Genomic DNA, 16,872 nt, shown 5'->3' on the forward strand with positions numbered 1-16,872 from the left:
GTCCAAAAATACCATGGTGCATATTTGTTATTGAATAATGCATATTAACAAAATTAACAACGACACTTGTATATAATCTAATAAAACGGTCATAAAGTACCAACAAACAATAAGAAGCAACAATTTTGTGAGGACAAAATAATTTGCAATCGTTTTGGAACCAGTTCATTGAACCGTCCCGTCCAAATGAATCGTTTCACTGAAATGACTTCCCAACTGAAAAATCACTTGATCCTGCCCCCTGCTGTGCCTGATATGCCTCTGTAATAATGAAAAACAAACAATGCTGCAGCGTGCAAATTAGATTAAGATTAGGGTATTTGGAGGCATTTCGTAGAATAAATGGCCCGTGTACAATCAGGGTATCTTCCGTTCATTCATTTTTTAATTTAATATTAAAAACAGAAAAATAAGTTTTTCAATTTTTCCCAAAAAAAAAAAAACAAAACAAAAAAACAAAACATGAAAAATAATGCTTGATTTTCCGTTTTACACTCCTGGTTAGAATATTCCATCTCTGCATGTGGGCGGGAATAAAACGCCCCTTTCCACTGATTGGTCAACCAAACTAAACTGTGCCATCATTAGTTCTTCGCAGTTCTGCGCAGCAGAAAACAGTCCTGCTGCTACAGTTGTATGCATTCTTAACGCGTTTATTGCAACTATATTTAATTACTTTCTCACCAAACAACCAGACTAACAAATGGCTAACCAATAGCCAATAGCTAACCATACACTGGTGCAGAGCCTATAAACGGCTTACTTCTGTATGGGCATAATTTCGGCAACCTGTGCGAGAATTAAGTTATTAAAAAAGTTATGTTATTATTTTGTCATAGCTTAATATTAATTTATGCACATCTCATAGCTACCCCCTAGCCTAAATTTAAATGAATGAACGGAAGATACCCTGATTATACCCTGATTTGAAAAGTGACTTCTCTCATGTGATATCACTTCCCAGAGTATGACAACATATTTTATTCAGGTGTGTGTTGCCTAAAAGTGACTACAATAGAAACAGACTATATCTAATGGAATGGAATTTATTGCACGGCACTTCACTGGCAAAGAAAGCAGGTCATGGTCAGATATAAAAGCTCATGTAACTTGGTGGTTAGAAAATTGACCTTGATGAGTCTAGTCACATAGGTGAGCCTGCAGTTATGCTTACTAAAAGGTTCATATTTGTAAATATAACTCATTTTGTTGTACTTTGCTCTGATTAGCTCCAGTAGTCACTGATGCTCTTTGATTTATGGGATATGTTTTCTAGACGGGCATGTTATGTGGGACAAGATGAATGAAGATGAATTCACCGATTATCTCATTCAGCTGAGCATTGAAGAATCTTTTGCAATATCGAAAAACAGGTATGTATGCTCATGTACCATCTTCTAAACTAACGCATTGGTTTGACTGATTGATGTATTCTTTTTTTATTATATGTACATGTGTTCATGGAAACTGAATATTTAAAATAGCAAAAAGCAATACTTTCTCTCAGAACATTATTTATATTCTTGAAGCTCCACCAGTGATGAGAATTTGAAACTGATGACAGCAATCCAGACAGGTAATGGATCAATGCCTTCAAATATTTTCTTTCTGTTCTATCACCATAAACATGAAAAGATACTTGAGGTTCCTCAGATTGCCACACTTGCTGAACCCCCTGAAGAACCTCAGGACCCTTCTGAAGATCCCTCAAATATCCTATTGCAGGGGTTTCCAAACTTGGTCCTGGAGGGCCAACGTCCTGCAGAGTTTAGCTCCAACTTTTCCCAACATACCTGCCTGTAATCATGAAGACCTTGATTATTGGTTCAGGTTTGTTTAATTGTGGTTTGAGTTAAACTCTGCAGGACAGTGACCCTCCAGGAGCAGAATTGGACACCCCGTCCTATTCAAGTATATACTTCAAGCGCTAATCTTGCTGCAAGTCTTTCCCATATGATGGTGTTGTGATGACAAGTTCCTTAAAGTTCTTGCAGGAACTTGTGGGATCTATCTTGTAAGTTCCTCATAGAATCGTCCTTTCTTAAAGTGAGCCTAGAGATTCTCCAATGGGGTCCACCAGTGTAACAATCTTAAAGGGGTCATATGATACGATTGTTCCAAGCTGTTCATGCATAGATAAGGTCCCTAAAGTTGCAAAGACTAAATGCCTCGTTTATAATGGGTTTTATTGTTTTTGTCTCGTCGAGCCAGGACATGGCATCATAATACCGTAAGGGGCGTAACATTTCCATCTCACACTTGAGGTATTCAGCCAATCACAACGCACTGGATAGCTGGCCAATCAGAGCACACCTTGCTTCTCAGAACGATGAGCTTTGTAAAAATAAATGCGTTTCAGAAAGACGGAGCATAGAGGAGCAACAATAATGTACAGTATGTGGGAAATAATGTGTTTTTTTAAATTAAAACCACACAAACACATTGCATAACACCAAATACACCAAATAATGTTATTCTGAGCAACGTCATATGACCCCTTTAAGAACCACTAATTAGGCTGCAAGTATTTTAATTTAATTTTTCCAAATTAACAAAGTAGATTCATCAAGCTGATGCTTTAAAACGTGGTGTTGAACAAAGCTATTACTTCTGTAATCTGTTTATGTCCCCTGATCATAAGGTGACACTGCAGTCATCCATGAGCTCAGGCAATTTCCTTCAGCCTTCAAGGAAGTTGACAGTAGAGGACTTCTACCGCTCCATCGAGCCGCCATGCAACCATCAGGGAAAGTACTGAAGGCAATTCTGGGTGAGTTCTGAACATGGATGGACACAATTCTGATGTAAGGGTTGGATAAGTTATTGAGACTTTGTCAGACATACATAACATTGGTTTTGAGATATTTGATAATCATATAATCCACAGTCTCCAGCCAGCTAGACTTGGAGGACAAAGGTAGGAATGGAGAGACTGCCTTGACTTTAGCAGTTCAAGCTGGACTGGAGGAGAACGTCAGGATCCTTTTGGAACATGGAGCACTACCACACAACCCCAACATCAAAAAGGAGTCTCCACTTCTGCTGGGTGAAGCACAACTTAACTGTTGATTGGTTGACCTGTTGATGTAATTTCCATAATAATTATAACTCTCTCTTCTTTATTTTGTCCAAGCGGTAAGAGTCCGATCTTATCAAATGGTGTACGCTCTCATTGCATATGGAGCTGTAGTGGATCAGGTATGTTCGAAGAGGTGGACGGCACTGCATGAAGCAGCCCAAGTGGGTTGCGTTAACATCTTAATGCTGCTGTTGAGACGTGGCGGCCAGATATCAGTGAGGGACTGTCGCGGAGCAATACTGTTGAGTGTAGCAGCAGAATGCGCCAATCTTGAAGTCCTCCAAGTTCTCATTGATAGTGGTGAGAAACTTTGATCTCACAAATGAGAGAGAGATTAAAGAAGATTTGTTTTAATCAATATTAATCTATCTATCTTGACAAGGAGCTGATGTGAATGCACAGTCCAGTAAAGGTGAAAGTGTGCTGATGGATGCAGCTGGTTCTGGAAACCCAGACTGTGTGGAGCTTCTGCTTGAACATGGAGCCTCACCAAACCTGGCCAGCTTGACCGGGCATCTTCCTATTCATCGTGCAGCCTATGAGGGCCACTACCTGTAAGTGTAGAATAATTTGAAATAGATAAACACTAAAACACATTAACATGAGGGCAGTTGGGTCTTTTTTGTAACTATTGGCATTTTTAGCCTAGTAGAAACAATTTTTCAGTCTTGCTAGTTTAATTCGTCCACTAACAATGTCTAACAGTGTGTATAAATCACTGGTGAATTCTGTCCTTCTTTCTTCATTTGTTTTTTTTTCTAAAGAATTAATGAAAATTCTCACCAGTGTTATTTCCACCACATCTCAGATAATGTACTATATTTAAACGTCACATTTTTAATGTTTGGATTAAATCAGCAGATTCTTTCGCAGATTACTTAGTCTTGCTAAACCTAATTTCACAATTAGCATTTCATGTATTATAAATTGATAATTACATAATTGTTACACTTTATTTTTTAATTTTTTTTTTTACATAATTTGACAATTACAGTTTGACTGGAAATAATGTTTTTTAAACATGTTTTTTCCTTTTTATTCTTCATTTTATGCTCATAATTTCTAAAATGTTACTTCCAGCTCTGGTAAACAAGCACAGTAACAGAACAGTAACTTGATAATAATAATAATTATTTTTATTATTATAGTAATAATGATAATGATGATGATGGGGGGAAAAGATAGGAGTTCCCCTAAGAAAATATGCATTTATTCACCAAAGCACTGAAATATAGTTTTTCCTCCCACCTCATTTTATTTCCATCACAAAAGTTTGTCTCGAGGGAACTTTGCTATAGAACACAGCACACATCGAAATATAATTTTCCTCCCATCTCGATTTTTTTACCATCACTTCATAGGAAACTTCATAAATGCTATAATTTTTTAAGAAATCGATTTAAATAATTTTTTTAAAATACAGATTTTGGTTTGGTTTATGTGCATTTCACTCTTTGGTAATATCTCAAAATTATACATAATGATCCAATTTTTTTATGATGGATTTGATGGAAAATAAGCAAAAATAAATGTTGAATAAAGTTTCGAAGTCAATTTAATGTGACATTCATTTTATAAAAGTGTGTTTTAATTTAAATCAACCCAGTGACAAAAGCTGAAGAAACCCCTATTAACAGTCCGAGTAAAAAGTAAAAGTGTTCAAAACAACCTTACACATATACTTACCTGAGTCATACCAATTCCATTTACAGAGTGTTAAAAATACTGATATCAGTCACAAGCAAGACGGCTCTCAGAGAGTCTGGCCAGAGTCCAGTACACGCTGCTGTAGATGGAGGTCATGCGCAGTGCCTGCAGCTCCTGATTGACAGCGGTTTTAATGTGAATGCTCTACTTGACCAAACCATATCTGAAAACTACAGCGACATGCGTAGGAGCGCCCTTTACTTTGCCGTCTCAAATGGAGATGTGATTTGCACTGAGATGCTGCTGAATGCAGGAGCCAAACCTGACCTGGATCCCCTGCACTGCCTCCTAGTGGCAGTGAGAGCTAGGAGGTATGAGCTTGTCAGGATTCTCCTGGCCGGCAAAGCAGATGTGAACTGTTACTTCACAGAGGTCAACAACACATTGTTTCCCACTGCCTTACAATACTGCCTGAAGGATGAGATGATGATGCGATTACTTCTTAATAATGGATATGATGTAGGCAAATGTTTCCATTGTCACCATGATTTCCATTTCAACATGGGGTTTGCTTGGAAGGACATGCATCTACACAAACCATGTTGTGATATCTGTGATGGAGGAGACAAGAAAATACCTGTGAGTCTTGGGCCTGATTACAAAAAGTTCTGTTCCAAAGCCTACATTAGCTATGTTTCCATCCATCTATTTTTATGCGCATTTTGGAATAGCGCATAAAAAAAAAACACTGGATGGAAATGCCAAGTTGCACATAAATTCTAAAAACGTGCATAAAAAAAAAAAACTTGCGTGCAAAACTGAGTAGGATAAACATTTTATTCGATAAGAAAAAAAGCACATAAACTATGATGAATAAATTCCACCACGCGCATCAAAAAAGTCATGTGACTTTGCGCGATGGCATGGGATAACTTGACTAACCAGCGGACCGATCTCGTTGCACAGCATCTGAAATGTTTTTTGGTCGTTCTGAAATGCTTGAGCAAAGTTTTTCATCAACGTATTTGTGTATAACTGTCTTACACGAGTCACGACTGCGTTCACAAACAGCTGGGATTCATTTCCAAAAGCAATAACCGCATTTATTGTGTTTCGTCTGGTCACTTTGAGGCGCAATTTATTGTATATGAAAATTATTATATTCAGTGGCTTCTCCTGCTTTTCTTAGTGTTATTTAGTGGCAGTTTATCAGGAAGTGATGATTTTGTTCTCTTTGACTCATTGGATGGAAACGGTGCTTTATTCGCAAATGTTTTATGCGATATTCCATTTTTGTTGAATTCGCATCTTTGGATTATAAGTAGGCCTAAACTTTTTCACCACTTTTTCAAATAGCAGCATAGTATAGTAGGAACTACATTTGGATTGCAAGTTACTTTGTGACTGATTAAAAGTATGAACGTGTGTACTATGAATGAAATTAACGCATTACAACTGCCATGTTGTCACTATCATGTTACCTAAAGTGCCAGTTGTGTCACTTCACTGCCATTCACAACTCCTCCCCCATGGCCTCATGGGATAGTAAAGTGTCCATCAGATGTGCACAGGTGGAAGCAGTAGGTTACCGGAGTACTTTCTGCCAGCTGTTTTACTGTATGCTTCGGACATACTACTCAGCTCATGTACTGTTTTTTGCCTACCAAATAGTACAGAAGAAGACATATTTTAACACAGGGCTTGTATTAGATAAATTCTAAGGAAGCATCATGAGTGAAATTCCGGAATGCACTATTGCAAAGTTAAAAAATGTAATCGAAGATTGCAGGTTCTGGCAAAATATACTTGATTACACTGACTGTAAATATACTTTTTTATTCAGTAGTGCAAAATGTACAGAACCTTTTTTAAGATGCGTTTTAGCCGATCGCCTCTTTTGTCCACTTTCAACCATTTTTGACCACTTTCCTGATTTCTTTGATGGGTGGGTATACAGTGGGGCAAAAAAGTATTTAGTCAGCCACCAATTGTGCAAGTTCTCCCACTTAAAAAGATGAGAGAGGCCTGTAATTTTCATCATAGGTATACCTCAACTATGAGAGACAAAATTTAAAAAAAAATCCAGAAAATCACATTGTAGGATTTTTTAAGAATTTATTTGCAAATTATGGTGGAAAATAAGTATTTGGTCAATAACAAAATTTCATCTCAATACTTTGTTATATACCCTTTGTTGGCAATGACAGAGGTCAAACGTTTTCTGTAAGTCTTCACACACTGTTGCTGGTATTTTGGCCCATTCCTCCATGCAGATCTCCTCTAGAGCAGTAATGTTTTGGGGCTGTCGCTGGGCAACACGGACTTTCAACTCCCTCAAAGATTTTCGATGGGGTTGAGATCTGGAGACTGGCTAGGCCACTCCAGGACCTTGAAATGCTTCTTCTGAAGCCACTCCTTCGTTGCCAGGCGGTGTGTTTGGGATCATTGTCATGCTGAAAGACCCAGTCACGTTTCATCTTCAATGCCCTTGCTGATGGAAGGAGGTTTTCACTCAAAATCTCACGATACATGGCCCCATTCATTCTTTCGTTTACGGATCAGTCGTCCTGGTCCCTTTGCAGAAAAACAGCCCCAAAGCATGATGTTTCCACCCCATGCTTCACAGTAGGTATGGTGTTCTTTGGATGCAACTCAGCATTCTTTGAGTTTTTACCAAAAGTTCTATTTTGGTTTCATCTGACCATATGACATTCTCCCAATCCTCTTCTGGATCATCCAAATGCTCTCTAGCAAACTTCAGACGGGCGGACATGTACTGGCTTAAGCAGGGGACACGTCTGGCACTGCAGGATTTGAGTCCCTGGCGCAGTGTGTTACTGATGGTAGCCTTTGTTACTTTGGTCCCAGCTCTCTGCAGGTCATTCACTAGGTCCCCGTGTGGTTCTGGGATTTTGCTCACAGTTCTTGTGATCATTTTGACCCCACGGGTGAGATCTTCGTGGAGCCCCAGATCGAGGGAGATTATCAGTGGTCTTGTATGTCTTCCATTTTCTAATAATTGCTCCACAGTTGATTTCTTCACACCAAGCTGCTTACCTATTGCAGATTCAGTCTTCCCAGCCTGGTGCAGGTCTACAATTTTGTTTCTGGTGTCCTTTGACAGCTCTTTGGTCTTGGCCACGGTGGAGTTTGGAGTTGGACTGTTTGAGGTTGTGGACAGGTGTCTTTTATACTGATAACGAGTTCAAACAGATGCCATTAATACAGGTAACGAGTGGAGGACAGAGGAGCCTCTTAAAGAAGAAGTTACAGGTCTGTGAGAGCCAGAAATCTTGCTTGTTTGTAGGTGACCAAATACTTATTTTACCGAGGAATTTACCAATTAATTCTTTAAAAATCCTACAATGTGATTTTCTGTTTTGTTTTCTCATTTTGTCTCTCATAGTTGAGGTATACCTATGATGAAAATTACAGGCCTCTCTCATCTTTTTAAGTGGGAGAACTTGCACAATTGGTGGCTGACTAAATACTTTTTTGCCCCACTGTATGTATGGGTCTTTTCTGATCTTTCAAACTAAAATTGCAAAATACACGCACACAATGTACTTATGAATGCTAAAGGAGACGATGGAAAATGATATGGACAGCAGCAGCTTTTGTTTTTGCTTTGAAAGCTGCAAAACTATGGCGAAAGCTGGGGGTTTGTGTTAGAATCAGGACTGGTAAAAAAACACTGTGCTTTTCACATTTTTCGTAAGATTTTTCGCATTTTGATACCAAAAAGACAGCTCTATATAACTAAAGGGATAGTTCACCCAAATAAAAATTCTGTCATTAATTACTCACCCTCATGTCGTTCCAAACCCATAAGACCTTCGTTCATCTTCAGAACACAAATTAAGATATTTTGGATGAAATCTGAAAATACGCAGCAGAGACTGACATGGAAGAGAAGAAATTGTTGAATAAAGTTGTTATTTTTCTGCACAAAATATATTCTCGTAACTTCATAAAATTAAGCTTGAACCACTAATGTCACATGGACTATTTTAATGATGTCCTTGCTACCTTTCTGGGCCTTGAACGTGTCAGTTGTGTTGCTGTCTATGGAGGGTCAGAAAGCTCTCGGATTTCATCAAAAATATCTTAATTTCTGTTCCAAAGAACAAAGGTCTTACAGGTTTGGAACGACATGAGGGTGAGTAATTAATGACAGAATTTTAATTTTTTGGGTGAACTATCCCTTTAAAAGAGACTGTTTGATATGTTCTGCGCTACATATTGTTTTGTGATTAATAATGTAATTTGGCAACATGACATGAACAATGTCTTTTCCAATGTCCTTTGTCCTATCGGCAGTCATTGTGTCCCTGCTCATTTGCATAAAATTAAATCTTTATTGCATCGTTAATGGTCACTGTCTCCACCTCTCAATTGGAAAAATGTCTAATTGGGGAAAGTTTTCTTCAAAAATTAATGCATTACAATATTGTGTTACTCCCTAAAAAAGTAACAACTTATGTTACTTTTTACAGAAAGTAACGGATTATGTTACTTTTGCAATACTTTTTCTCACATCAGCTGGCTGTAGCTCTCCATCTCTTTCCATTCAACATAGCAATCACTGGTTGCAGCCGACTAGGTTTTGGAACAGAATAAAGACACTTTAATTGAACATTTATTTATTTAGTAATAGATTCCATAAAAAAAACATGGTCCCACTTTATATTAGGTGGCCTTAACTACTATGTAATAACATTTAAATTAATCATTTGGTACAATGCACTTATTGTGTACATTCATGTTTTTACACTGTACTTATATTTTTTTAAATACCTATATGTGTCACGGCACGGTAGGGATGTGCAAGGAAGGAACAAGGTCTGGGTCCAGATGCAGGGAAAAACCACTTTAATAAACAACAAAAAGCCAACAAGGCAAAAAGAAAACAGGTTACAGAACGGGACACAACAGACGGCAACACAGTGCGTGTGTCCACAGAGTAACGACCGGCAACTACAACAACTTACAAACAATTATTAATTCCACCAGACAGAGTAGCGGGAGTGAGGTGTATAAATAGTCCATAGTGATGGGGAACAGCTGGGAGTGTGATGAGTGGCAGGTGTGTGGAGTAATGGCAACTGAGTCCGGGAACACGGGAGGTAGCAACCTCTGGTGGTGAGAGGGATCATCGCTGACCCGGACTCATGACAATATGTAATTACATCTGTAATTAATTTCTGTAATTACATTTATAATTACACTTTTGACCCATCCCTTACACTTTAACCCACCCATACCACCAAACCTGTCCCTATAACCTTACGCGTATCCCACCTCAATAGCAGCAAAAGTGTTTTGCAATACAGTATGAACACAATAATTACATTGTACTTATTTTTTGATGTAAGTACATAGTAGTTAAGGCCACCTAATATAAAGTGTGACCAAAAACATTTTGCTATCATTAGGCATCACAAAATAACAATGAAAATATTACAGCATTTATTAATCTGGGTTAATTAAAATTTCTACATATACATTTTAACATTTAAAGTTGTACAAATGAACATTAATTAACGAACGAACGTGAATTAACAAATGCTTATAAATAAACATTAACCTAGAATATTAAATGCTGTGAAAAATGTTATTCAGTGTTAGTTATGAAACAAAGTTCATTGATTAACTGAACCCTATTGTATGTATTATCATTTATTTTATATTACTAAATGAATAATATTATGACATTTAAATTGCTAAATTTATGTTGCCTTTACATCCCAGTTCTGTGACTTCATGAGTCTGTGCTGCCTGGTCGACCTTTCGGGACGAGTGGTACTGATCCTACTGGACTATGTCAGCTGCGTTCCCCTCTGCTCACGTCTGAGATCCATCCTGGAGAAGCAAAAGGAGTGGGAAGAGATATACACCATCTTGAGTGAGTTCACTGGGTTCACATTGAATTATTTACCTATTCAGCCAGTCTTTTTATGACATATGGAAGTCTCATTCTGGGTCAAATGAAGAAACTTCTGCAAATTACAGCTCAGAGTCTCAAAATGACCAAATGCATGTGAGAAGATAGTACCTGTTCTCTAGCAACAGATCGATGGTTCTCTAGTCTCAGGGAATGCAGACTAATATCTTCTGAATTTGTTCCAGACAACCCACGATCCCTGAAGCACCTCTGTCGTCTGGAAATCAGAAAACACCTGACCATTAAAAGACTCTGTAATACCGTTATAATGGATTCTTTTCCACCTCCGATTAAAAATTACCTGCTGTACAAGGAATATGATCTGATTTGATCAGTACAAATATAACAATTTAATTTTTTTTGTCTGATATCTTCTTTCACTGAATGTTGCATATATGTACTGCACATTATCTTTTTGTCAGTAATATAAAATGCTAATTGATGTAACAACTTATTTTAACAATTCATACTGTATGGATTAAGTTTTAGAACACAAAAAAGCTTTTTATAATGTTAATTGTATTCATACAGCATGGTGAATCCTATATTGAACAGTGATTAAAATGATTTTGCAACTGTCTGGGATATTAAATAAAAATGTACTTTCATTCATATGTCAGTTTGACAGTGCCAGTGTGCTATTACCAAGGTTTCTTCTGCTACACTGTCATTTATTCTTTGTTTCAGCTTCTAAACTCCTTCTAGATGAGTCAGAACAAAGCTCTATTTTTGTTCTTCATCCAAGTCATTGTCTATTATCCTACTCTTTCCATTTTTACCCTCTATTTTTTTCTATACCACCTTCCATTTATTTATTATTAATTTTTTAAACCATACACTCATAATCATCAAACCTGAAATTTCAGACTGTTTATAAACATCTTTACGCTGTTAATTTGTAAACTCAAATTTATATTTATGCTCACATTCATAGTTATTCTTTCATAATTCAACCTCATAAAGTCCCGTTTTTATTCCTTTATTCATTCCTTTTGACCATGTAGGCCGAAATCCAACACATTGCCCAATACTTGTAAAAAATTAAACATTAAGACAATTGAAGCATTTTTTCAAGCCACCCTCCAAGAGACTTTCCAAGATTGTTTTCTCTAGTTATTCATTGAACACATGGTGGCTATAATGAAGTGACTCTGGGATTTCCCCAGCTGCAAAGTTATGCCTGCGCTGCATACAGTATATCAGTAGCTGCACTCTGTATGGGTCAATTACATTTATAGAAGGCTATAAAAAGGTATACTGTATGACTGTATACAAACGTTGACAATTGGTGGTATTGCAGTAATTATTTGATATACTGTAGTAACATGAAAAAAATATGGTAATTTTCTAAATTATTCATTTCAGATTACAGATGCTTATTTGCAAGCTGTGTAAAAATATGTATTTTAATGCACAAAAAACTAAAATAAAATAAATAAATAAAGTGATTATGTGGTCATTTGACTTTAATGGTGTGCATGGCAAAGACCAGAGCAGGTGAAAGCCAAATTTAGATGCATGTCTGTTGCTGTTTTGAGCATGGGAAGGGGGGGCACTCAAGTTCAGATTGAGTGCGGCTAAAGTACTGGCACAGCAGTGAGAGACGCGTGATTTCACTGGAACTGTATTTCACAAGGTGAGATTACAGCCTTTGTTTACGGTTCGGTGAAGTGTGAATGATTCATTGGAAGTGGCGGACGAAGTGTTGGTTGTGCATGCTCTAGTTCAGAATTTCCTTGAAACTAACGCAAAGTTAGTTTCCAGCAGTGTATAAATGTTGAAATCTGCCTGTTCAGCTGTGAGGACTGTAAAAATGTAAGTGTTTCTGTGAAAGCAACTACTTTGAAAGACAGACGAAGTGAATTCCTTTTAACTAGAAGCAGAAGTGTCTTTATAGAAACTGAGTGGTCACTTCAACCTTTCTGTTATATGACTAAAGTGTCATATTAAACTATTCTGAGAATTTGGTTTTGGTTAAAACAATAAACTTGACATCAAAGATAAATTTTATAATGCATATCACAAACAATGAATGTAAAAACATTCTATACTCTCCACGTGTTCCTATAAAAGCTTTTTATTTACCTCCAGGAAAATGGATTCATCAGGTGATCTAGATGAGGACGATGACCTTCTTGATGCTGCAACCCAACTGAGCATTCAAGAGTCATGTAAAGACATTGCCTCTCTCGGAAGGTGTGATGTTCACATAAGAAGTTGCCTTTTGGAATCTTGAAATAAAGCAAACATATCTTAGTAAACATTATATTACCATCCACTTTTTCTATCCTGCAAATAAATCCAGTGCGGAACATCAAAAGATCTTGGATGCAATATTCCGAGGTGAAACTCCCACCAGATTTTATGCTTGCTGTAAAACAATTAGGTTAAAGGGAAAATACAAAGCGTAAGGTAATTTCATCTGGCCCCACAGGTGACCTCTTTGCTCTGCAGGAGCTGTCGGACTATCCTGCCGCATTCACTGAGGTGGATAGCAAGGGGTGGTACCCAATTCATAGGGCTGCTGTCCAGCAATCTGTGCAGGTGCTGGAGATGGTACTTTATGGTGAGCTATTTAAAAAAAAACAAGAAATTAATTCTGAGTAACTTTCATTTTGGACACAATATTGCAAGATATTTTTACCTTTTTTGCACCGCCAGTTAAAATATTCCCAAAGTCACAGCAGAATCAACCATTGCCTCAGAGCAATACACTGAATGAATTGAAACTGAATGAATCATTTATATAAATGATTCAATGACTGATAAAAGTCACTTGTTTAAGTTCCTGAATTAATAATGGTTTTTGAATAAATTGGTTGAGTGAATAATTCAATGACTCATTTAAAATAACAGTCGCTTGTTTCTTTTCCAAACGAACAAAACAAAATGACTAAAATGAACTGTATCAAATTCAAGTTTCAAGTCTGATATAGTATTCATACAACACTCAGTGGTTTGGGTGAAAAGGTTCTTACAGGTTGAGTTTAGAGGAGGAAACCGCAGATGGAGAGACACCATTGATTTTGGCGACTCAAGCTGGGCTGGTGGAGATTGTTAGGACTCTGCTTGAGCACGGAGCTTCACCCAACAGAATAAACACCAAAAATGAATCCCCTTTATTACTGGGTAGGTCTCATTTGAAATTTTTTAGTGTCTTTAGTGCCTTCATAATAAGTAATTGTGTTTTGTTTTGGAGCTGTAAGAACAGACTCATTTGAAATCGCCTTTACACTTATATCACGGGGGGCATCTGTGAACCAAGCCTGCCCTAAAAAGTGGACTGCCATTCATGAGGCGGCCAAGGTGGGCTGCACTGACATTCTTACGCTGCTGCTGCAACATGGAGGGAATGTCTCGGAGACGGACGAGCATGGAGTGACGCCCATGGGGATTGCGGCAGAGTACGGACAAGCAGAGGCGCTGGACATCCTTATTCACTATGGTAATACTGGTCAATCAATATTTCTAGAAAATAAAAAAACATTAGGATGTTAATGCAGATTCACATTGTACATTTACATATTTATGTTAAACTAACACTAAACCATAATGTCCTCCACACCATCAGGTGGCGATGTAAATGTTCAGGCGCCAAATGGAGACAGTGTGCTATATGATGCTGCTGGCTCTGGCAATCCTGACTGCATCGAACTTTTACTTCAACATGGAGCCGATCCCAACATCGCTAATCTTTCCTTACAGCTTCCCATCCACTGTGCAGCGTACAAAGGGCATTACCTGTAAGTTTAACGAAACATGCTAATCCTTTGCTAGTTTTGTCACCCCGAGCTCTAACTAAAGTTAAACTGGACTTTGGAATTGGAAATCGATAGCATTAGCCTTGCAAGATTTGCCTTTATACAACAAATTTAATGGAATTCACCTCTAACTCCTAAAATATGCATTGAAGGTTAATGAGTAACTCAGGGGTGGGGAACGTTGATCCTGGAGGGCCAGTGTCCCTGCAGAGTTTAGCTCCAACCCTAATCAAACACACCTGAACTACTTAATCAAGGTCTTCAGGATGCAGTTAGGTTTTTTCAGGGTTAGAGCTAAACTCTGAAGGAGAGTGGCCCTCCAGGATCAACGTTCCCCACCCCTGGAGTCCCACCACTCTCATTTTCTTCAGAAAATGATCAAATCTAGTTCTCTTTACAGCGCCTTAAGAATGTTAATCCCAATAACCACAAGGAGAGCCCTCCGTCTCTCAGGCCAGAGCCCAATTCATGCAGCTGCAGATGGAGGCCATGTCCGATGCATGGAACTCCTGGTCGACAGAGGTTTTGACGCCAACGCTCTTATAGATGCGCATGTTTCTGAGAAGTATGGAGATATGCGAAAGACAGCTTTGTACTTTGCGGTCTCCAATGGAGATGTGACCGGCACCCAGTTGCTGTTAAACGCAGGAGCCAAAACGGACCTGGATCCCCTGCACTGCCTCCTAGTGGCGGTGAGAGCTGGGAGGTATGAGATTGTCAGGATTCTCCTGGACGGCCAAGCAGATGTGAACTGTTACTTCACAGAGGTCAACGACACAGTGTTTCCCACTGCCTTACAATACTGCCTGAGGGATGAGATGATGATGCGACTGCTGTTAAACAGTGGTTATGATGCAGAAAAATGCTTCTATTGTCCTCATGACTCAACATGGGGTCGCTCCTCAGAACATACCAGTGAGAAGGTTCCAGTAAGTTCACCCATAATGTCTATTCCAAAACCTAGTAAGTTGCCATCATATGCACACTCCAGACATTTGTTCCAAAATGCATAACTACATGAAGTTAATATGAACCCAAGATGGCGAACAAAACAAGATAAATTGTTTTTCTAGGTGTATATTCATTCAATACATAAAAGTATCGATAAAATGGTTTAATCCAACTAAAATTGAGTATTTTACCCAATGTTTGTATTTTTATGCTACTTAAACTTACTTTATGCTACTTTGGCAACATTAGCTTAGCAACATGCTAATAGGACACGTTACTGAAATGTAAAGTGTCCCAGATTTCACCCAATATCTGCACATCTATGCTAAAGTGCTGTAGCATTAGTTTAGCAACATGCTGAGAATAAAATGTTAAAAATCATAAGCAGTAGATAGCAAGGTAACTCACTAGGTTTTGGAACAGAGCTAATGTATTTTAAGCTAACTTACCTCTGAAGGAAATGTGTTTTCATTTTTATATGTGATATATGTATCTTTACTTATGTCTCTATCTTCTTTTGCATGTAGTTTTGTGATTTCATCAGCGTCTCTTGCCTAGTGCAGTTCTCTGGAAGAGCTGTGCGGGTTCTCCTCGACTATGTCAATCATGTTTTCATCTGCTCCAAGCTAAAAATGGTTCTAAAGAGGCATAAAGAGTGGACTGAAATTTCAGAAATATTGGGTGAGTGAGTAGCGTAAACAATTCTGGCATGGACACTTAAGCTATACTTACAGAAATATGGATGTTGTAGCATTAGATAACAAACTGTCAAAAAAAAACTGACTTTCCCAGGGAATCCTCGTTCACTGCAACACCAATGCAGACTTGCCATCAGGAGAGAGATGTCTCCACTAAGGCTGGGTGACCCAAAGTTCATAAACTCAGGTCCTTTCCCACCAGGACTGAAAAGCTACTTGATGTACAAAGAATATGATTTGTATGGACGAATCATGTATCAGGAGTGATGGTCTCTCAGGGTAAAGGTTAAGGAGAAAGCACTTGAGTTTTATTCAAATTAAAATGAGGTTGACATGACCAGAGGTTTCGCTAGTTGTCCATCAGGAGTTCAAAACACTTAAAAATGTGAATGTTAAGTGTTTTTAACACTTCACATTGAACACTACAATGTGAATTTCGCATCACTTCCAAAGGACTTTGCCTTGATGCTATTTGTGCAATAAAATAATGTTCTAGCTGACAAAATCAGATACAAATAAAAGGGTTGATGTCTGTTCTATGAAGTCAGGCTGCTTTCCACTCATTGTTTTTATTTAAACTTTTAATACAACACTTTTACAACACATACACAAGGGGTATTTATTACAATGAACATAAGATTGCATATCACACCTCAGTGCTTCTAAACTGTGGTTCTAGAATGACATGCACAGTCACAATTGAAGTAACTAAAGCAGGTCATAACTATTTATAGCTTTATGCCCTGTTAACATCATCAAGCATGTTCGGCAACCTGTCAAGCAGAAACCTTT

At 38.0% G+C, this 16,872-nt stretch overlaps 2 protein-coding genes and 1 long non-coding RNA gene across 8 annotated transcripts; 2 read left to right on the plus strand and 1 right to left on the minus strand.

Annotated features, from left to right (window-relative positions):
- The first annotated feature begins 852 nt into the window (after positions 1-852).
- LOC131534210 (ankyrin repeat and SOCS box protein 15-like) lies at positions 853-11,103 on the plus strand. Of its 2 annotated transcripts, none has more exons than XM_058766941.1 (10): positions 853-1,152; positions 1,277-1,373; positions 1,530-1,576; positions 2,642-2,770; positions 2,888-3,046; positions 3,134-3,379; positions 3,462-3,633; positions 4,792-5,365; positions 10,478-10,631; positions 10,856-11,103. In XM_058766941.1, the coding sequence occupies exons 2-10, from the start codon at positions 1,288-1,290 to the stop codon at positions 10,999-11,001; spliced, it is 1,713 nt and encodes a 570-aa protein (XP_058622924.1). In that variant the 5' UTR covers positions 853-1,152; positions 1,277-1,287; the 3' UTR covers positions 11,002-11,103. The 2 variants fall into 2 exon arrangements, with proteins under 2 accessions (XP_058622924.1, XP_058622925.1); XM_058766942.1 differs by having other exon boundaries at positions 975-988.
- LOC131534213 (uncharacterized) lies at positions 9,582-12,893 on the minus strand. Its single transcript, XR_009269322.1, has 3 exons — positions 12,756-12,893; positions 10,782-10,887; positions 9,582-10,588 (listed from the first exon to the last, which is right to left on the minus strand). It is a non-coding gene; the product is annotated as an uncharacterized LOC131534213 (long non-coding RNA).
- On the plus strand, positions 12,250-16,607 carry LOC131534208 (ankyrin repeat and SOCS box protein 15-like). 5 transcript variants are annotated; one of them, XM_058766938.1, is made up of 10 exons: positions 12,250-12,306; positions 12,762-12,866; positions 12,976-13,013; positions 13,105-13,236; positions 13,641-13,799; positions 13,870-14,115; positions 14,242-14,413; positions 14,820-15,360; positions 15,910-16,063; positions 16,175-16,607. In XM_058766938.1, exons 2-10 carry the CDS (start codon positions 12,766-12,768, stop codon positions 16,345-16,347), a joined length of 1,716 nt encoding a protein of 571 aa, XP_058622921.1. In that variant the 5' UTR covers positions 12,250-12,306; positions 12,762-12,765; the 3' UTR covers positions 16,348-16,607. The 5 variants fall into 5 exon arrangements, with proteins under 5 accessions (XP_058622921.1, XP_058622919.1, XP_058622922.1 ...); XM_058766936.1 differs by lacking the exon at positions 12,250-12,306 and adding an exon at positions 12,337-12,485; XM_058766939.1 differs by lacking the exon at positions 12,250-12,306 and adding an exon at positions 12,337-12,485 and having other exon boundaries at positions 13,936-14,115.
- Positions 16,608-16,872: the final 265 nt, after the last annotated feature.

Source organism: Onychostoma macrolepis, chromosome 25, assembly GCF_012432095.1.
Source record: "Onychostoma macrolepis isolate SWU-2019 chromosome 25, ASM1243209v1, whole genome shotgun sequence".
NCBI lineage: Eukaryota > Metazoa > Chordata > Actinopteri > Cypriniformes > Cyprinidae > Onychostoma > Onychostoma macrolepis.

Coding starts and splice junctions, on each gene's coding strand:
- LOC131534208 (XM_058766936.1), top strand. CDS start 12,445: ATGTTGAAATCTGCCTGTTCAGCTGTGAGGACTGTAAAAAT. Junction 15,361..15,909: donor ATACCAGTGAGAAGGTTCCA/GTAAGTTCACCC, acceptor TTTTGCATGTAG/TTTTGTGATTTCATCAGCGT. Junction 16,064..16,174: donor TGAAATTTCAGAAATATTGG/GTGAGTGAGTAG, acceptor TGACTTTCCCAG/GGAATCCTCGTTCACTGCAA.
- LOC131534210 (XM_058766941.1), top strand. CDS start 1,288: ATGTGGGACAAGATGAATGAAGATGAATTCACCGATTATCTCATTCAG. Junction 1,374..1,529: donor TTTGCAATATCGAAAAACAG/GTATGTATGCTC, acceptor ATATTCTTGAAG/CTCCACCAGTGATGAGAATT. Junction 10,632..10,855: donor AGAGATATACACCATCTTGA/GTGAGTTCACTG, acceptor AATTTGTTCCAG/ACAACCCACGATCCCTGAAG.